A 21,850-nucleotide genomic window follows, 5' to 3' on the forward strand; every position below is an offset into this window, starting at 1 on the left:
AAGTTGCCGTGGGCCATATGCTGCTAGCCTGCATATTGCAATGGTGCCTCCTGAAGTCATCGCTGAGTGGTATGAGCAAGTGTCCGACCACAGAGAAAGAAATAAGGCAGCCCTTCACAGAAATCTTTGGGAGAGGACTGCAGAGTATCTCCATGAAAGTTTCATCGAGATCTCCCAAGAGGATTCAAGGGACATCCCGGTGCACAGAAATAAATTGCTCTCTGCACGCCCCACTCCCAACACCCGCATAAATGGAAATCTGATAACACCTCAATCTCTCTTGGTTGTACCATTACCTCTTCTAGCACAAGTAAAGTAATGAAAAGTCAAAAGATGTGTCCTACTTACTTTGGGGGTACCATCCCTGTAACTATTTATCTACACACCTACCTGAGGTTCTTTCCCCTCCACTGGGCTCACCTGTGCTTGACTGGCAGACCTGACTGGACTGCAGTGGAGTCAAAAAACAGGCCCTGACTCCCTGACCAGATGGATCCCCCCCACATCACCTGATCCCCATATTTCTCTTCCTCATCTACTGCCTTCTCATCCTCGCTGTTCACGGCAGGGCCCTCAGACTTGGGCTATTTAGAGTATCCATGGTGCTATGGTGAGGTGTTTCCCCACTGAATAGGGCATAGAGCTCTTCGTAAAAGTGGCAAGCGTGTGGCGTGGCACTGGATCAATTGTTGGTTTCCTTGGCCTTCTGGTATGCCTGCCGCATCTCTCTGGCTCTCACACAGCACTGCTGCTGGTCCTGTCATAGCTTTTATGCTGCATCCCCATAGCAATCTGCTCACAGATGTTGACGTTTCTCTGGCTGGTTCAGAGCTGTGCCTGCATAGCCTCTTCTTCCCACAGGTGATCCAATATCTCCAGTCTACTCCAACTTGGAGTGTAGCCAGCATGGTCAGCTGGGCAGTTGCACTCAACAACAGAGAGCTGCTAGATATGCTCGCCAAACCAGGCAATCAGGAAAAGGATTTTCAAAAATTCATGGGGCTTTAAGGGGAGGAGTGGAATTCACAATGGGCAATGGAATTCACAATGGTGACCACAACAGTCAGTGTGGAGCATTATGGGGCAGTTGCTGGAGAAAATTTAGGGTCAACATAAATAATGCAGTGTCTACGTACACACTGCATCAACCTAAATACATCAACCATAGCTCTGCACCACTTTGAGAGGTGGTGTTACTATGTCAGAATAACGGGGTGTTTACAGCGGTAGGAGATCAATTTTAGTGTGTAAAAGTAGGTCACCGTAAGCTGCCTTGTGTTGACATAACTTTGTAGTGTAGACCAGGCCTTAGTCTGCAAACTGACTAGGAATGACTATCTTGGCTTATAGCCATTATTCTGTTAGCAAGGAGCGAACAAAAGACATTGGATCCATTGACAACAGCTTCCTCCAAACTTCCAGTCAAAAGGGTGACAAGCACAAATTACCTTATATCTGCTGTGAAAGGTTTAATTTTCCATAGGAATAAAAGGTTGAGTTTATTATTTTATCTATTAACTTCCTTTACCATTTATTAACTAAACTTACCCTTAGATATCTGGAGTTTAAAGAGACCTCTGTCAAGATATAGTGATTTTTAAAAATCAATACTGTTTTAAACAACACTAGTACTCCTTTTCTTTTTGCGAATACAGACTAACATGGCTGCTACTCTGAAACTTTTGAACATTATTAGATATGGAAGCATTTATCCCCCATTACATGTCCATAATGGGGTGGATTAGGCCCTTTGCTGGAGGCCTCATGGTCCTGCCATATTCGTCCCAGAAAACTGCAGGGAGCAGCCAATCAGGGCTCAAGAGGGCCCTATAAAAAGCAGTGCCAGAGACAAATGGTTCCTTGTTGGAGCTAGAGAAGTGCAGGTGGTGCTCTTGGCTAGCCAAAGGGAACTGCAGTACAATGGACAGCTCAGTGCTAGTAGGGACTACAGGAGTGAGGAAGAACTGGCTGCCTGCTGGTCCTGAATTTAGAAGGGCCCTGAGCTAAAGGTAAGGCGTCAATCAAGGCTGGGCCAAGGGGAAATGGCCCAGGGAACTGAAAGCAGTTTTGCTAAAGGGACACGGCAGAGCGTAGCTGCTATTCTTAGGGTCCCTGGGCTGGGACCCAGAATAGTGGGTGAGCCTGCATCCCCCCCCAGCCACAGGCTGGTGGGGAAGGACCTACAATTGGACAGCAGTTAACCCCCAGAAGTGGACTGAACTGTCAGGAGGCCCAGCTGGAGAGCTGGGGCCAGAACAAACCAAGAGTGTGAAACCAATTGCCTCCAGGGAGGAAGCCCTGGAGGTACAGCCCAATACCACGGCTGGGACTGGTTTAAAACCTGCAGACACACCCGACTGGAAGGGGGCACTCACGAGAGGTGGGTGCCACGCTGTGACAACATGTATTGTGTTACTGCAAGATACCAAATATTGAATTTTAGTTTAAATGGCACTAAATCATGTTTTGGGAAAATGCCCCTGCATATAATAAATAGTACATGGACATTACAAACATTAAGAAATAAAGGACAGGGCAACTGTTGGGTATGCTAACTTTGACATTTAAAATCTTTTCAAAAATAGAACAATCCTTCAAGTTCTATTGCTGCTATGACAAAAACAAACTGTAAAAGCCAGGAAATGCAAAGATAGATTCCATTAATAAATTCTGTGTGGAGTGAACTCAAATGACCCCAAGCCCTTTCAATAAAGTTTCCAATTTCATTTTGGTAGTGCAAGGGTATACACTCTCTGGGCACAAAAAATATTTAAAACAAACACATTGAAAAGGACATCAACTTACAAGCCATACTTCTGATATGTTCTTTTTGCCTGCTGTTACTGATGGCACCTGGAGATCATTATAATTGAAAGATAAGGGAAAAAAATCAGTTTGTTTACTTTTTCCATTTGAGAACACTTTGTATATATAATCTGTTTCACTAACTTGACTATACAGGGGAATCCACTCAGCATAAAGTCTGTGTGTTTTTTTAAAAGCCTTTGACAGCATCCATCACAATTCATTCTGGAACATCTTGAAGCGTTCTGGTATGCCAATAAAAAGTTATCAAGACTTGATATCAAGATGCAGCATGAACAGTTTCAAGTAAATGTGGACTTGTCCAAATGATTTAAGAGACACTGGTGTCTCACAGGGATGCATTCTCTCACCTCTATTTGGCACTGCCTTTGACTTCGTTACGAGGAAAAGTTGTGTAACAGATATCACAAGGCTAACAGTACACTACAACTCTTAGAAGAACTACATCATCAGCAAAACCTAAGTGACAGCTCAATCAACTTGGAAGCAAAGACTAAAAGACTGTACATGCAAAAAAGTCTGGGTCAATCAGTTATGAAAAATCAAATATAATAAGTACCCTAGAAACTCATCTCAAGCATTTTGCTAAAAGATAAAGGAATACAAGAGGTGAGTCAATTCACATATCTTGGCAGTAACATGCAAGCCAACAGAGATATCCAGAAGGAAATCATGTCACAAACTGGCAAGGAGGTAGTGGCATTTACCAGCTTAAACAAGATTTGTTTATAGCAATTCTACAATTTAAAGACCAACTAAAAATCTTCATCTTACATATTATTTCCAGTTCAAGGTACAGATGTGAAAGCTGGATCCAAATGCCTCAGAAACACACTAGGTGGTAAACAGAAATGAACGTATAACACACGCTGAGATTTGTTACAGTTCAACAACTTATCTCCAAAATTATCCAGAAAATGAGAGAAATATCTGTGTTAAGAATGAAGCAGGAGCATCTGCTACAGCAGGCATGCCATTGGGCAGCTGGAGCAACATAAAGGGGTCAATCTAAAGAATACCTCTATCAAACAGTACAAAGGGAAAACGTATGGGACTTAACAGAGGACATGTAAAGAGTGGCCCAGGATAGACAAGGATGGCGGAGCCTTGTTTGTACCTTAAGCGATTACTGACAGTGCAGGAAGGATTCAGATTGTCGTATTTATGTTTTGAACATAGGTTACCATGTTGGAGGCTCAATAATGTAATGCAACAGTGTAATTTGTTTTTAAGTAAGAAAATTTCTCTTTACTTAAAAAACCCCACACTAAATGAATTTTATGTATTAATATTTCTTTAATTTATTAAATGCAATGGTTTGGTGTTTTTAGTCCACGTGCACTCTGAATATTGGATAAATGGTAACAGCCAGTATATCTGCTTCAGCCATGTGTGTCAGATTTAAATAAATATTAAAATAAAATATGAAAAATAGATTCATCTGATAATTGTTACTCCAGAGGGATAGCAGAAATTCCTACCAGCCCCTAACTATAAACACTAAAATCTCACTTGTAAAGAGGAGATTAAAAACAAAAAGCTCACTGTTCTTAAATTATACTGCTTACTATGTAGTGATCAAATACTTCAACACCAGAAATTCTGTACATAGAATATCCTATACTTATATATTCCTGCAATAGTGTACTTGTTCAACATCCATGTCTTCATATCAATGAGAAAAAAAAAATTGTAACCAGAAGTGATAATCGTACTCAAAGGGGACAAAAATTTACTTTATTTAAATCAAGTTTTTAAAATACAGTACATTTTTCTTTTTAAAAATAAGAATATTTAAAATTAAATTTGAAATGACGACAAACTATATTAAGGCCTAAAGTTACTATAATCTATCAATCATTTAAATTAAATAAAAAATTATTTTCAAGCAGTACAAGTTTGCTGCTGAAGTTTTAAAGAAAGTCAAACCATAGTGAAAGTCACTGGCTAAACACCTGGAACCAGAGAATGTTAAAGTGCTAAACCAGCTTTTGACAGCAGTAGCCTCTTCTGCAGGTACAGAGAGAATATTTTCTTCATTTCAGATTATTCAGCTAATGCAATGTAATGACTAGTTCATCCAAAATTGAAAAATTGACTGGGAGCTGAAAAAGCAGAAAAGCTTGTTTTTCTCTACCAATATATGAATAAAAATGAGGTGTGACAGGATGAGATCTATTATTCTAAAATTCTGAAGGAGATGGTGATCAGAAATAATCAGTTCAATTCATTAACCACAGATACTACTTTGTCTAAATCAGTTTTAAATGTAAAACATGTTTTTATAACTTTTCTTTATTTAAATATTTTTAAAATAAAATAAAATGCTATTTTTGTGCATTTAATTGAATTCCAATTTCCACCCCCAAAGCAACTTAACATAAATAGCAAAAAAAAAAAAAAAAAATCTAGTAAATAAGAAAAGCATCATTCTCCATTTTCTATCATAATAATCCAAATAAATGTTTGTTGAGCTACATAATTGCTTAAATAAATGTGGATTGGTATAGTATCTCCTCCTGATCAGCAAAAAGTAAGGTCTATATTTAGTTACAAATCAAAGAGAATCAACCTTTCTTTAGGAAAATAACTAAGTAGTACAAAGGCAAAACAAGATTAAAATAATTTCTTTATATCAAGATTTCCTGCTTGCTAATTTAAATGATTAAAAACGGATTAAATCCAGCCACCCTGATATGGTGTTAATTATAAGTCATTCAGGTGATGTTATCAGACACCAACAGAGTGATTCTCAACTTTTTCCATAGCAGCACACCTTTTTCCAACTACAATAGAACCTCAGAGTTACGAACTGACCAGTCAACCACACACCTCATTTGGAACATAAGTATGCAATCAGGCAGCAGCAGAGAGGAGGAAAAAAAACAAACACAAATACAGTACAATACTGTATAAATGTGAACTGCTAAAGAAATAAAAGGAAAGTTTAGAAAAAGATCTGAAAGGCAAGGAAACTGTTTCTGTGCTGGTTTCATTTAAATTCAGAGTGTTTAAAAGCGGCATTTATCTTCTGCATAGTAAAGTTTCAAAGCTATATTAAGGCCACGTTCAGTTGTAAACTTTTGAAAGAATAACCATAGCATTTTGTTCCGAAGTTACGAACATTTCAGAACTACTAACAATCTCCATTCCCGAGGTGTTTGTAACTCTGAGGTTCTACTGTAGCTGGGTATCTACCCAAGAACCCCCCCTCATTTATCAACAGGACAAAGTAGAAAGAAAGGGTGGCTGTAACTCCTTTGACATTTGTTCATAACCCAATGTTGAAAACCCACGCACTCATCATATTTTTTGGAGCCAAATATTAAGGTTTCTCTTGTTGACCACCATACAAAACATAATGAAAGCAATTACACATATCTATATGACCTTGGCAAGAACAATGCATAGGAACACTACCCTTCTCTTTGGCTTTTGTAACCTTTCTTCAATCAGAAAGAGTGACTGTTATCCTTACTGACTGATATTATATACATGTCAGTACCTCTAAATTCCCTTTTTGGGCACCCTGCTGCATTCTCAATTAAATTCAAACTCTTCCAGGCTTACTCCTCCTTACCACTGTCATTTTCTCACACTTCCCTCTCTACCATCTTTCATGCTGCCTGTATACTTAGAGCCTCTTCTCCCATCCTGGTTGCAAAAAAAGGTGACTTTCTGCTTGCTTTCTACCTTAGAAATATCTGGAGCATCAAGTCTAGTGTTTCATAGATTCATAGATATTTAGGTCAGAAGGGACCATTATGATCATCTAGTCTGACCTCCTGCACAACGCAAGCCACAGAATTTCACCCACCACTCCTACAAAAAAAACCTCACACCTATATCTGTGCTATTGAAGTCCTCAAATTGTAGTTTAAAGACCTCAAGGAGCAGAGAATCCTCCAGCAAGTGACCCGTGCCCCATGCTACAGAGGAAGGCAAAAAACCTCCAGGGCCTCTTCCAATCTGCCCTGGAGGAAAATTCCTTCCCGACCCCAAATATGGCGATCAGCTAAACCCTGAGCATATGGGCAAGATTCATCAGCCAGATACTACAGAAAATTCTTTCCCAGGTAACTTGGATCTTACCCCATCTAAAACCCATCACAGGCCATTGGGCCTATTTACCATGAATATTTAATTACCAAAACCATGTTATCCCATCATACCATCTCCTCCATAAACTTATCGAGTTTAATCTTAAAGCAAGATAGATCTTTTGCCCCCACTACTTCCCTCGGAAGGCTATTCCAAAACTTCACTCCTCTGATGGTTAGAAACCTTCGTCTAATTTCTAATCTAAATTTCCTAGTGGCCAGTTTATATCCATTTGTTCTTGTGTCCACATTGGTACTGAGTTTAAATAATTCCTCTCCCTCTCTGGTATTTATCCCTCTGATATATTTATAGAGAGCAATCATATCTCCCCTCAGCCTTCTTTTAGTTAGGCTAAACAAGCCAAGCTCCCTGAGTCTCCTTTCATAAGACAAGTTTTCCATTCCTCGGATCATCCTAGTAGCCCTTCTCTGTACCTGTTCCAGTTTGAATTCATCCTTCTTAAACATGGGAGACCAGAACTGCACACAGTACTCCAGGTGAGGTCTCACCAGTGCCTTATATAACGGTACTAAAACCTCCTTATCCCTACTGGAAATACCTCTCCTGATGCATCCCAAGACGACATTAGCTTTTTTCACAGCCATATCACATTGGCAGCTCATAGTCATCCTATGATCAACCAATACTCCAAGGTCCTTTTCCTCCTCCGTTACTTCTAGTTGATGCGTCCCTAGCTTATAACTAAAATTCTTGTTATTAATCCCTAAATGCATGACCTTACACTTCTCACTATTAAATTTCATCCTATTCCTATTACTCCAGTTTACAAGGTCATCCAGATCCTCCTGTAGGGTATCCCTGTCCTTCTCTAAATTAGCAATACCTCCCAGCTTTGTATCATCTGCAAACTTTATTAGCACACTCCCACTTTTTGTGCCCAGGTCAGTAATAAAAAGATTAAATAAGATTGGTCCCAAAACCGATCCCTGAGGAACTCCACTGGTAACCTCCCTCCAACTTGACAGTTCACCTTTCAGTAGGACCCGTTGTAGTCTCCCCTTTAACCAATTCCCTATCCACCTTTCAATATTCCTATTGATGCCCATCTTATCCAATTTAACTAATAATTCCCCATGTGGCACCGTATCAAACGCCTTACTAAAATCTAAGTAAATTAGATCCACTGCGTTTCCTTTATCTAAAAAATCTGTTACTTTCTCAAAGAAGGAGATCAGGTTGGTTTGGCACGATCTACCTTTTGTAAAACCATGTTGTATTTTGTCCCAATTACCATTGACTTCAATGTCCTTAACTACCTTCTCCTTCAAAATTTTTTCCAAGACCTTGCATACTACAGATGTCAAACTAACAGGCCTATAATTACTTGGATCACTTTTTTTCCCTTTCTTAAAAATAGGAACTATGTTAGCAATCCTCCAATCATACGGTACAACCCCTGAGTGTTCCCTAGTTTTGCTGGAGGACTTTTTTGGGAAGGATATTGTCAGTGATGTGTATGGTGAGTTCACACACCTTGAGACAACAGGTTGCATGTAAAATCTATAACAAACACATCCTCTTTCAAAGTGTTCATAAAGCATAGGAACTAATCAATATCATGTCCGATTAAAAATCTCTTCCCCTTCAGCTGTTCATCTTTAAGTCTCTTGTGATCTTTAACTTTCATTATTTTTTCAGCTGCAAAAGCCTGGTCTACTCTAGAAAAATTACCTATTGCTGACAATGGATGCAGTTGAACTGGTGCTGAGCACAGTTTAACTGCAAATACAGACCTGGGTTCTGAAACACTGCTGAACATGTTTTGTTACTGACATTTGCTAATGGGTAATTTTTCTAGTGTAGGCAATGCCCTAAAGAGTCTTCCATGATACACAAAACCTGAAAAAAAACCAAGCCAAAAAAAGTTTTTACTTAGAAAAAACATTTGTGCCTTCCAAATTCATAAAGTAGCAAAAATACACCACAACCCCAGTGTTTGTTTGGTCCGCCGCCCCCCCGGCCTTTAAAGGTCACTGTACCCATTTACCAGTCTAAGACCTCAGCTGTACCAACTACCACCCATTAGCTCTCATTAACACACTAACCCACAACGGAAATAATGAGGCTGAGTGTAAAGCAACTCAGGTTGTTATCACCTTAGAAGATTTATTCACTGGAACAAGCTACACAGTTGTGATGTGATATTATATCTGTATGTGGGGCTGCAACGAGCCTCCAAAATGTGTTTTAGGACTTGTGTATAACACTAAAGCACCAATTTTATCAGAAGCAAGAAAAGAAATACTAGCATTACAAAGAGGGGAATTTAGAAGATACTGAAGTACAAGTGGACACATTCCACTGTTTGAAAACCTGTTCTGTTTTGGATTTGCAATGTTCCCCCAGATCTTTTTTCCAGAATGTTCTTCCTTTCTCAGTCACAGTAATTCCACCATCTTCTCCCCACCTTTGTTTTCTTCCTTGTCTCCTCTCTTCTTTACTTCTCATATCTATGCTGTTGTTCACTTTGACACTGGTCCCTCTCAGTAGCTCCAAAATCCAACTCTTTCTTTTCATTCCTGCTTCCAAAACCCTTGGTAATCTCTTGCCTACATTACAGCAACCTCCTTGATAATCCCCTGCCTAGATTATAACCTCTTTCTCTCTGGCTGGCCTGACTTTAACTTTGCACTCCTCCATCCTATCCAAAATGCAGACACCAAATTTATCTGCTTCTCTCTTTCCCACCATATCACCCTCATCCTCCTCCTAGATCAAACTCCTCATTCTCACCATAAACGCTGCACACAGCTCTTCCCCTTCCTCACATAATTTAGTGTCCATCGCTCTTCTGATGGCAGCCTACATTTCACTAATTCCACTTTCCTTAAAGGTGACCTGTAAAGGAGAAACACATTGGGTTTGTGCCCTGTTTGCTTCCTTATGATGAAGGACTGACAAGTTCTCCACATCATAAATGGTGTATAGAAAATAATTAAGGAAGTGTTATTTACCCCTTCACATAACATAAGAACTAGGGTCACCAATGAAATCAATAGGCAGTAGGTTTAAAACAAACATAAGGAAATACTTCTTCACAAAATTTAGTAAACCTGTGGATTATTGCCAGGGGATGTTGTGAAGGCCAAAAGTACAACTGGGTTAAAAAAAAATAGATATTGATGGACTTATCCTCCATGAACTTAGCTGTTAGCCAGGATGGTTAGACACACAGCACCATGCTCTCAGTGTCCCTAAACCTCTGACTGCCAGGATTGGATAACAGGGGGAGGATCACTCAAAAAAGTGCCCTGTTCTGTTCCGCCATCTGAAGCATCTGGCACCACCACTGTCAGAAGACAGGATACTGGACTAGATGGACCATTGATCTGACCCAGCGTTGCCATTCTTATGTATCAGCTAACATCATAAAGCAACAACAAATGCACATACCCATATGTTTTTCTTTTGCAGGTCATATACTTCTCTTCTTCAGCCTTCTCCTACCTGCATCTCCAAACTTTCTTCCATGAGACCTCCTATGTTTACAGTGTCCTTTATAACCCTTAGGAGTAATACTCCTTTGCTTCTACATCCCTTCCCAAGTCTTTCTAGACACACATAGATCATAGAATATCAGGGTTGGAAGGGACCTCAGGAGCTCATCTAGTCCAACCCCCTGCTCAAAGCAGGACCAATCCCCAATTTTTGCCCTAGATCCCTAAATGGCCCATGCAAGGATTGAACTCACAACCCTGGGTTTAGTAGGCCAATGCACTGAGCTATCCCTTCCCCCCCCCCCACATGTCCCTTAGTACCTAAGCAACTCACAGGCACTGATTAATTTATCCTTACACCATCCCTATAAGATAGGAAAGTGCTATCACCACTATTTTATAGACAAGGTACATAGCCGCTAAGTGAGTTATTCAAGGTGAGATAGGAAGTCTGTGGCAGAGCCAGGAAGTACCTTGAATCCCAATACAGTGCCTTAACCAAAGGCAAACGTTCCTCCACTTCTTTCCATAGTCTGTCCCACAGTTTTCTCATGCCACCCTCATGGAATTAGACTAAACACTGTACAAAAACAAGTAATCCCAGAACTTTACTTTCCATAAACCTCCTGGTGCCTTATCTGAGATCATCTCTCTAAGACTCATACTTCACCGAGATGTAGTCTCCCTGAAGCGCCTGGTACACACACAGGTGAAACAATCAAACACCCAAGTTCATGGAGAATAAACATACAAGAGCTCCCCCACCACACACGTTCCCCTAGATATGTGTGGCTACCCCCACCGCAGGCACACTCCCCCTCTCCCTCTATGTCTCCCCACCACCCCAGGCCTGGACGCAACCGCTCACACACACTCGCCCCCCACGTCCCCGGTAACCATGGTGGTATCGATCTCACCCCCACTACCACACACGCACCCTCTCTCCCCCGTACCTGTCCATGGTCTGCTGCAGCGCCGAGCCCGCCTGGTCCGACATATTCTCCGGGTGCGGGGACCCCGGAGGCCCCGCTGCAGCAGCGGTATCAGGAGAAGTCGGCCTAATACCGGGCCCGAAGCCTGACACGAGCGCAGGGGATACGGGGGCCTCCCTCCGCGCGCAGCTCCGGCAGGCCCCCCGCCGCAGGCAGGGCGCAGGACAGGCCGCTAAGGCGCAGGACAGGCCCTGGGTGACTCCTATCGGGTGCGGGCCGCAGGCTCCATACCCTGCGCGGACTGAGTAAGCGGAAATGGGGGCGGCACCTCTGTGAGGTAAGAGCCAGGCCGCCCCCTCCCCCGCGCGTCAGAGCGCTGGGGAAGGAGGGCGACCGGCGCACCATGGGAGTTGTAGTCCCCGCGCCTGCCGCTACTGAGGGGATTTAAAGGCCCCCAGGGCGCGCGCTGCGGCTGCTGCTACCGTTCCCCGGTGTCGAGTGCGGGGCAGGTGGGTGCTGCCTTCAGAGGGGGACGTGGCGGGATGGCCGCACTTGCTGCTGGAAAGGTCAGCACCCTGTCCCCTCTCCTTCTCCGCGGGGCCGCTCTCTTGCTAGCGCCTCCCTCCTCCCTTCCCTGAGGCCCTGTAAGCAGGGAGGGGGAAAAGAGCCTTTCACTCTCCCCCCTCCTAGTAAAGTGGCTGCTCTGTCCCAGTCCCCTCGTAGGGCCCGTGTATCACGCTCCAGGGCAGCGTGGGGCCACTGTGGGGAATAGTTATACCCTCCCCCAAGTACTTTATTGTAAACCTGTAGCCCCGCCCTGTCTCCCCTTCCCCAGGACACTGGGGACACAGGAGTGTCCTCTCCGCCCCCAGTGTGACATAAACAGGGGCTGCTATTTAGTGTCTTGACCTCCAAAGCGGCTTTTGCCCCCCCCGTGAGATCCCCTTTCAGAAGAAAGGGGTCTCTGGTAAATCATGAGTAAGCGAGAAAGGGATTCGTGCTGAGTACCTGACTTTTAGTTTAACAATCTGTTGAGGCGGGTGGTAATTGACATGATTCAAGTGAAATTACTAAATCCTTGTTTCCTTACGGGGGGTTATTGCCAAAAACAAATAAACACATGCACCCTTTGTTAATGTCCCCTCATACTTCAGTAAAGCCTTGCACTTAAAAGTCCTCATTAAGGATATCCCTAAGTAAATAAGTGAAGTGGAGCTTTTGCAGCAAAACTCACCTCCCCTAGCTGTACTATGAGGCACAAGGGAGATGCCCAAAAGAAAAATGGGAATTGTGTGAATTTTCTTGTTTTAGCTTGTAGGTACACTTTCTCATGGAGAAAAAATAACTCCTTTCTAAAAAGTCATCCTCGTGTAACGTAATGTACATATTTCTCTAGATGAAGCTGTGATGCCATCTCTACGTCTACCAAATCTCTCCATTCTTCCTTCCTTACTGTCCTTCACTCTCAACTCTCACTTCTGTACTGATGTACGAAGATCCTACATTGTGTCACTTTGGCTTAGGGTGACCACACCTCCTGATATTAAGGGTTTTGTCTTATATAAGCAACCTATTGCCCTACCCCCTGAAAAAGAAAGGGTCATGATTTTTCACACTTGCTATCTGATCACCCTACTTTGGCCAGGGAAGGGTCATACTTTCCATGATGTTTGTCAGAGGTGGTTAATAAAGAGCAGTTTGAGGTGTTCTCACCCTTAGAATACCTATAGAGAGTATCCCTGCAACCTAGTCTTGTTAGACAAGGAATGACCAACAGTGATTGGTACCTGGTCCGTATGATTGTCTTGTTGTTTTGTGGCTATAATATACAGTAATAGGGTGTAGCATAGGCACCGACTCCTTGGGTGCTCTGGGGCGGGATCCACCCATGGGGAAAAATTAGTGGGTGGTCTGCACCCACTGGCAGCCAAGCTCCCCCGTGCCTCACCTCCTCCCCTGGGCCCACCATGTCCCTACTCCTCCGCCTACCTCCTAGCACTTCCCACCTTGCTGCCGCCAATTGGCGGGAGGGGGAGAAGCGAGAATGTGATGCGCTCAGAGGAGGAGGTGGGGAAGAGGTGGGGCCGGGGCGGGGATTTGGGGAAGGAGTTGGAATAGGGGCAGGGAGGGGGCAGCAACTTTGGGGAAGGAGTTGGAATGGGGGTGGGGCAGGAGTGGAGTCGGGGCAGGGCTGAAGGCACGGGGGGGGTCAAGCACCCACGGGCGGGAGCAGAAGTCGGCACCTCTGGGTTGTAGTGGCTTAATATTTTACCAAAGCACTTCTAAAACTGCAAATGTACAACTACACCACAGTGCAGGCACTTCTGGGAGATTGAGGCAAAATGGCAAGTTCTTGGTAGGAATTGTACACTGCACGGCTAGGGGGAGGAGGGATCGTGAATTTTATTTAATCTTTTATTATGCTTATCACAAACTCTAAGAACATAACAGTTTTAGTAAGCCTAAAGTTTAACTAATACATAAATTAAAGATAAAAGCTCCTGAGCAGCATCCTAGCCATATCATAGGTTCTTTCATATTGTGGGCTTCTTTATATAATATATTTACATAGCTCTGTCTCCTACAAATTTAGCTAAGGATGCTAGGATGCAGGTCAACGGCCAACACACTATCCGTTGTATTATCTCATTAAATTTAGGAAGTGTTATTACCACAGAACTAGAAGTTAAATTAACAATTAATATTAATTTGAATTAATTTTAAAATATTAAAGTGCTAGCTGTAGTACCTATTGATATTGTTTAAGGCTATGATCCTGCAAACATTTAAAGTACTTGCATAACTTTACTCATGTCACTTGTCTTTTTAACTTCAGTGGACATGTTTCACTAATAAAGTTACACATGTATTTAAATGTTTACAGGCTCAGGGGCCAAGTTTTCCCGCACTGCTCTGTTAATGTCAATAAAATATTACTGAAATGACATACATAAAAAGTGTTTCCACATCAGTCCTATCAGCCACTGCCTTGTTAATCTAGTCCATAAAGCTAGCCTAGTAGGGTAAGTCTGAAAACAATTTTGCAAGGTCCACACATTAATGTAACTAGCTTCTCTCCACATTGATCACTTCACAGTGCACAGAACAGGCCTTTTTGAGAAGGGTCTATAAGCTGATTTGGTGTCTCCCAAAGTAAACACGTTTATTTTATGTAAAAAGGAGATCTTTGGGTTACCACCAACTGCCTGTACTATGGTCCGTTTATATTTGTCAGCAAACACCTTAAATAAGTTTCTCTAAGCCTGAGGCCCCCTTTTATCTGAAGGTTTTGTATGAACCTTACTGAATCTTAGGTTACGTCTTTTCTTCCAGAAAATTCACTATGGAATCTAAAGTAGCTATCAATATTTATAGAAGAGATCAGAACAGTTGTCTTATCACTTTCTCACCAAGCTTACACATATTAGATATCTGTTACAGAAGTATGATCAAACAAGAGGATAAATAAACAAAATTTCACTTACCAAAAAGTTCTGTTATGATTTTGTACTAGCATCTATCACTCTAGAGATTGAATGGCATAGCAAAGGTCCTAGTGGACTTTGTGGAGTCTTTGACTCTTTTCCCTTCCTGGATATAGGAAATTCTGATGGGAGTAATGATGTGGGTTTTGTTTTTGTTTTTGTCTGGTGGTAATCGTTGTAAATGTCATTCTGGCTACGAAAATCTTTATCAAAGAGCAAGGTATTAATAGATTATAAAGCCTGTGAAGGAACAATTGTTTTAGGGACGTGATTTTTTTTTTTTAAATGGTACAAGCCCTAATGCATATGTAGTTACACTGGTGTAAAGGTACCTTGTACTGATATAGCTTATTCACCTTCCTGTATGGGAATAGCTATAATGGTATAAAGCACTTTTATACCAATATAACTTCATCCACGCTTGGGGGATTATATGATGTGAAGTTAATTTATAGCTATATATTATAGTTAAGGCAATACAACTTTCTAGTGTTGTTATAGTTTTCCCTCTTTCCTTTTTTACCTCTTTGAAAAATAGCAACACCTTCCTCACGAGCTTTCTATATTATATGCCATTCAATATACATACCACCTCTCTCTCTCTCTCTCTGTATATATATTTGAATATATAAAATTTAATTTGTGATGTATATATTGAAAGTCTGCAAGCATATTTTGTGTGTCAGATTTAAGGTTGTTGGAAGGAACTTGCACATGTCAGTATTTCAGTGAATGGTATGTGTGAACAGTAAGAACAGAATATTTATATAAATTGTCTTTACTAATCTCTTTTAAATACTTATTTATTTAATGGTAACATTGTAGTTGTGTTTTTCATAAGAGTTTTATATTATGTCAGTTGTCTGAACTTAAAGTTAACACATTTTAATGGGAGAATATCCTTGCTTTTTTTTAAAAAAAAAAAAAAGAAGAAAACATTAGCAGTCTTGAAAGTTTTTTAATTATTTGGCATAGGAAATTACTTGAGTGCATAGTTTTCTGCAATGCCAGGCTCCAAGGGGTTCATGTAAAAAAAACTCTGCACTAGATTAATATATTTCTCTACAGCTCTTTCCAAGCATCTGACATGAATTTTTACAATAATCTGCTTCAATAAATGGGCAGAGGATAGGTAAACTGTCTTATATCTCAGCCAAGTTTGGGAGGACATACAAGGAAAACTGCTCATAGCATAGCCCCTGATCTTGCAAATGTATCTATGTGTTTGGACTTCTGCACTTGCACGGAGGTCATTGACTTCAGTGGATCTCTGAATGGGAACAAGTGTCTGCCTTGGCGGATGCATTTGCAGAATTGGAGTCTAAATCCGTGGAGCATTTTATGTGTTTAAAATGTTACACTTCATTGACTCAGTTCAGAGCAGGTTTCCTTGCATATATTCAACATGTCAAGGAGCTGAATAGGGTAAAGATTACTTCATACTCTTCAGAGCTTTCCAGAGTTGAGGGTCTATATGGGCTGCCTCCCAATTGTTTTCATAAATATTTTCTCTGTTGCCTTTTCTAACATTAACAAAAGTTGTTTCAAAAAATAATTATCATAACTTTTTATTGGAAAAAAAATTATCTATGCTTGAAATTTTGTTTAACTCTGTTTACCTACAGATTTAAATGTAAAAGCAAAGCCATGAATAAGGAGTGCAAAACATTAAGATTTTTTTACATTTCAGAAAGGAGTAATTTTTAACTCCTAAAATACTAAACACATTTACTTGTCATTATACCTAATACAATAATTAAAACTCCACTTGAAAAAGCTCAGTATAACCTTAATGATGGCTCTGTTAACAACACATCCATAATGAAGTCAGTATAATATCTGAGAATGGTATAATATTATAGAGACAAAACATGATGACATAGCAGAACTTCAATAGGGGTAAATCATGCCTGTAAACACCTTAAGTTTTATTTGAAAGAGGAACAATGGAAGGAGCAATGACGACTCAAATTTGGTCCAAAATTCAGATTTATTGAAAACAAGCTTTTAGCAAAAAAAAAAAAAAATTTAGGAGGTCGCCAAAATATCAGTTACATGGGAACAACTTTTAACAGGGAGCAGAGCAGAGCTAAATTAAAAGTGGTGACCTACAGATAAGACCATAGTTCCGTAGCAATATCCTTAGATAGCATTCAGTACCCTAGTAATTCAAATGTTACACCTTCAAGAACGAAGCTTGCTGTCAATTAGTTTAACAAATATTTGTGAGACTGTAGAGGAATGCTGGGTATTAGAATTCCTGGGTTCGCATCATGATCTGGGAGCCGTATGTGGTCTAGTGGTTAGAGCAATGGTTACAGACCAGTTAGTCAAGCACATAAATTTGATTCATTGCTTCAGAAAGGCAACAGAACAAGACCTGAGACCTGGGTTCGCAACTCAGTCTTGATGTGATTTGTGCAACTTCTCAATTACCTTATTTGAAAAATTAGGGAACTATTAGTTGCCTAGCTTTTAGGGTAGAGATATGAGGTCATCATAGTAGTAAGGCTTGTGAACAGCACTCAGAAGAAAAGGTGAAACCAGAATCCATGATCACCTGATTCTCAGTCTCAGCTGAAGTCTTTGAGGAAGGGTTCTACCTTGTACTGTCACTTGAGATGTGGGCAGATGTGACAAGGCTGCCTAAAGCCTGCATTCTGAGATGCACAACACTTGGCAGTGTGTATATCACTGCATTGCAAAACCCAAGTATTCGAAAATCATGAGGCAGAACCCAAAATATAATATTTAAAAATTGTGGGTTTTGTCTGTTGTCTAATTTCACCACCACCACCACGTCTTTTATGAGGAAGCTCCCATCCCCAATTTGTGTGTTATCAACCTGGGTCCAACTTCAATCTCAAATACATACAAAAATGCAGTTTCCATGTTCACTGCAAAGTAAGAACTTGCCTTCTCCTTTCCCTGACAGAGGAGGTTACAATAACAGCTTCCCATATCTCCCTCCCTAACAAGACAGGATAGGCAGCTATCCACACTCGCGTTTCCTCCATACTCCTCTGCCCAGTACCAGGTTTACAGTGGTGCCATGGAGCTGGGCCCATGCTCAGAAGGAGTCCCAGCCTGCTCGGCTTGCATTGTGTCCTGAGATACTGCTGGCTCACTCCCCACCATGCACCGCTGGCTCCTCTCAGCCTGCTCACTGGCCAGCCAGGGGCTCCTCTCCCGCTGGCCCCACCCACCAGCATCTCTGCCCCCTGGCTGGATGCCAATGCATCTCCGGCTCCGGGCAGTCTCTGCTTCCCGTCACCTGTGGGGCCCCACCTGTCTCCCTGGAGCTGAGCCGCCTGGGAGTGGTGCAGAAACCTGGCCAGTTGCGGGAAAGGGTGGGACAGTGGAGCAGGGGCTTGGCTGGGCCCCTTCAGGCAAGTGGGTCCTGAGGGAGCCCAGCAGGGGCAGGTTCTGGCCTGGCTGATTGCATCACTTCCGAGGGGCCAGAGTGATTTTCCACCCCTGGACCAGCCCTGGCTGCACTGCCGGCTCAGCCCAGCAGACAGTCGCCTCCCAGCAGAGCTGGTGAGTGTGGCCAGGAAGCAGGGCATGGGGGAGTGGGTCTCTTGGGAGTCTGGGGGGTGGGTGCTCGGGTTTGAGGGGGTAGGGAAGATCTGTGTGTTGGGGCACTACGGAGTGGGGGTTCTGTGTGGGTGCTGGGCACCTGTGGTGGGGCTGTGGGCAGAGGGTCCTGGGCCAGGGTGATGGTGTGCAGGGAGCTGTGCATTTGTGGCACGGTGGGGGGGCGGCACTGGGCATAGCAGGTCCGGGAGTGCTCTGCCATAGGGAATCGGACGGGAAGGTGTTCTGGTGTTGGGTGAGGGGATTGTAGTAGAAAATTAAATCACTTTGTAACAAACTTATTTTGACTTTAAAAAGACATTTTGATAAAGTACTTCTGTTAGTTAATAAGGGAATATCTAGGGATCAGTAATGAATAGTGACCAGTATAACTTCTAATAAGGATCCAGAAGAGGGGCTGAATAGCAAAGTGACCATTTTCTCGTGGAATCATTTTGTTTAGTCAAAAGTAGGAAGAATCAAGAAATTTGAGAGATCTAACACAGGTAAGTAACAGGGAAATATGAAAGCAGTTACACTTTAATATTGACAAAGGGGAGATAATTCAGCATAAGTAATATTTAAAATAACACCTGACAGAGGAGGTCATTCAGTCATTCATACATACTTTGTCCCATAATTAAGACATATGGCACCAGATTAATTTTAAATTTATTTTTAATTTAGATTTTTCTATTCAATGAAACTCAGTGCCCCATAATATAATATTAAATTTCTACTAGCTTTAGTAAGCTAAAAATGCCTTTGTATATAAATAAGAATAGTATCTGTAGTTACATAGCTAGGATCAAATTACAAATGTGGGAATAAACTGCATGAAGTACAAGGTATAAACTGGTTTCAGAGTAACAGCTGTGTTAGTCTGTATTCGCAAAAAGAAAAGGAGTACTTGTGGCACCTTAGAGACTAACCAGTTTATTTGAGCATGAGCTTTCATGAGCTACAACTGACTGAGACCAAGAAGGCACTTTTCTCATAATAAAATATTGCAAAATTATGTCCAGTTGTTGGGGTTACACCTTTCTTTGAATCATTTGACATGAGCCAGTGCCAGATACCTGATTAATTGAACCGCTGATGGTTTTGATAGGGCAGTTCTAAACTGACCTCCCTATTCCCAATTGCCAAAGAGTACTAGTAGGAGAAAGCTTTATTTTTTCGCCCCAATGATCCTTTTATTAGGAGAAGGACCTTCAGCACCCAGATTCTGTCTTCTTATTATGGTGCGCTTTCCCCACTTTTCCTGATTACTGTATTTGGGAAGGGGACATAGATAATATTCAGGTTGCCTGGACCCTCCTCCTCCATCTTCTTGGCTGACCTGCAGAGTGAAGCTGTCATCAAGGATACCTGAATGGGTTTAGGCTGCTGCCCCTTCAAAATGGAACAGCAATTCAGCCACTGATCAATAGACCAGAATAGAACTCTCCCGTATTAGGCAGTCAGTGACACACTTGCTGTCACTTTCAGGTCATACGTATGTTGACTGGGCTGCCTGACATCAGACTTTGAATGAGAATCCTTACGAAATATCTAATACAGCATTCCATGGCTACTGGAGAAGATTACATCAGTTATTTCAATTTAGGAACATTTCCATGAGCTAGAAGCTGCAATGATGGCTTTCACCTGAAGAGTTCAAAATGTAGTGAACTTCACACTTCTGAACTTTTATTGTCATGAGGATTTGGTGGGATGCAGGCAGTGGATGGGATGACAGTAAGGGGCTGATGGGGTCATCAGAGGATACGAGAGGACTGGAGTGCAGCTCTCCAGGAATCTGATGGAGAAGCAAGTGTATTGGTAGATAATGTATTGCAGTTGTTGCTGATATTCAGGGAGCTACAAAGGGTAATACAGATAAATCCCAATGGCTATCTGTGGGAATAGCAGCAGTGTATATAATTATTTTAAAAGCTTGGAAATCGAGACAAAAAAAGTTTTGGCCCAGTCAGGTGGGTCAGGGCTCTGCTCCCTCAGTCCTCAAGGTTGCAGGGAGCCATTTTAGCTCCCAGTGCAAGTTAAACCACCCTCGAGTTTGCTCTTGCTTGAGTTGTCTTGGAACAGCCCCCTTAGAGGCAGTAACACTGGTCCAGCCATACCCTTTTCTGCCCTGGCACCCTGTCCATTTTATGGTAGGGTGGCATAAGGGAGTGGCATAGAGTCAGTATAACCAGTTCTATGCTAGTCAGATTCCCTGTTCAAAAGAATCCTCAGATGCCCTATTAAAGCAGCTTCCTGGCCCATTTGTGCAATCAGAGTGGCAGCAAAGAGTCTAGGAAAGGATGCTGAGAATCTGGTCATTACAGCTTTGACTTAGTTCTTAGACTGCATAGCCCACCAATTCAAACTGTAAAAAGCGAAGAAATAAACAGTTAAGTCACTTGACAATTCAGCTACAATTCCACTCATTTCTCCTTCTTAGCTTCAACTGTCTCTCTTCCAACTATTGCTCATATATCTCCAGCCTCTGTTGAACAACCAATGTGCAGCCTCACGCACTAATGTTCACACAATCCAGATTTAAATTTTGTAATGAAAACTAATTATTAACATTGATCACATGTTAATATATATAACTTTTCCTGACACTATAGGAAAATATATTGTGGCCAACATTTCCAATCTGACACATCTCAATTATACACGAATACAACATACAGAACTACACAGAATGTAATTTATGAAAGTAACAACAGCCTTCTATTAATAATCCAAACACTGGAACATATAACCAATTAATTTGGTTTGAGGATGCATATTGATCTCTGAAGAGGAGCTGGAGAGATGTGGGTGGTAGAAGGGAGGTCTTGGAGGAGGAACTGCTGACTGATGTGCAGATGGAGTGTTAAATTACTTAACTGCTTGTTTACCCCCACCCTTTTTTTTTTTTTTTGTAGTTTGCATTGATAGGATATGCTGTCTAGTAACATAAACTCAATGTTGACTTTCTCATGTGGGAATCTACCTTGGGCATTTATATAGCACAAGTAACCATAATATGTAGATGTTGATCTTAATTGACTTTTAAAATCTCACATAAAACCTGTTACCTTATACCCAGATGTAAGACTACATTTTAACAAGAATATTGTGACTGCAATATGAAACATTTACTTCAGCTAAGAAATATTGTAACTAATATTAAAAAGTAGTGTCTTACCTCTTCATAGTGGAAGTCAGGTTGTGATTTTGCACGAGAAGTTTAATTAATTAGCTAGTGACTAGCATTTAATTTATTATTTTGGGTAGCTATATTTGATCGGTTTTATCTTGATGTATACATCTGTCAGACTGCTGGAGGCTTTTATTGTAATCTCGATTTTCAGATCAATGTATCCCACCAGTTTTTCTTCTGAAAGCTAATGATTTGGGGCTGCGTTAATATTAAATGTAATCCGGGTTGCAACCACTTCCCCCTGGGGAATGGATGTATTTGATCTCGCCTCCC

General features: G+C 41.6%; 2 protein-coding genes across 6 annotated transcripts in view; one reads left to right on the forward strand and one right to left on the reverse strand.

The window, feature by feature from the left end:
- Positions 1–11,638, reverse strand: part of MARCHF5 (membrane associated ring-CH-type finger 5) — a 77,171-nt gene extending 65,533 nt beyond the window's left edge. The window contains exon 1 of the mRNA XM_077822607.1: positions 11,339–11,638. Within this exon, the coding sequence (XP_077678733.1) occupies positions 11,339–11,382 (44 nt within the window). The 5' untranslated portion in view covers positions 11,383–11,638. The remainder of the gene's footprint in view (positions 1–11,338) is intronic.
- A 67-nt stretch (positions 11,639–11,705) lies between these two features.
- Positions 11,706–21,850, forward strand: part of CPEB3 (cytoplasmic polyadenylation element binding protein 3) — a 180,837-nt gene continuing 170,692 nt past the window's right edge. For 4 of the 5 annotated variants that reach the window (XM_077822601.1, XM_077822604.1, XM_077822606.1 and 1 more), the window contains exon 1: positions 11,767–11,883. The gene's annotated coding sequence lies outside the window, so the exon portion shown is untranslated. Of the gene's footprint in view, positions 11,884–21,850 lie in introns of all 5 variants that reach the window. The other variant, XM_077822603.1, reaches the window with a different exon arrangement.

The sequence above is a fragment of the Eretmochelys imbricata genome, chromosome 7, assembly GCF_965152235.1.
Source record: "Eretmochelys imbricata isolate rEreImb1 chromosome 7, rEreImb1.hap1, whole genome shotgun sequence".
Taxonomy (NCBI): Eukaryota; Metazoa; Chordata; order Testudines; family Cheloniidae; genus Eretmochelys; species Eretmochelys imbricata.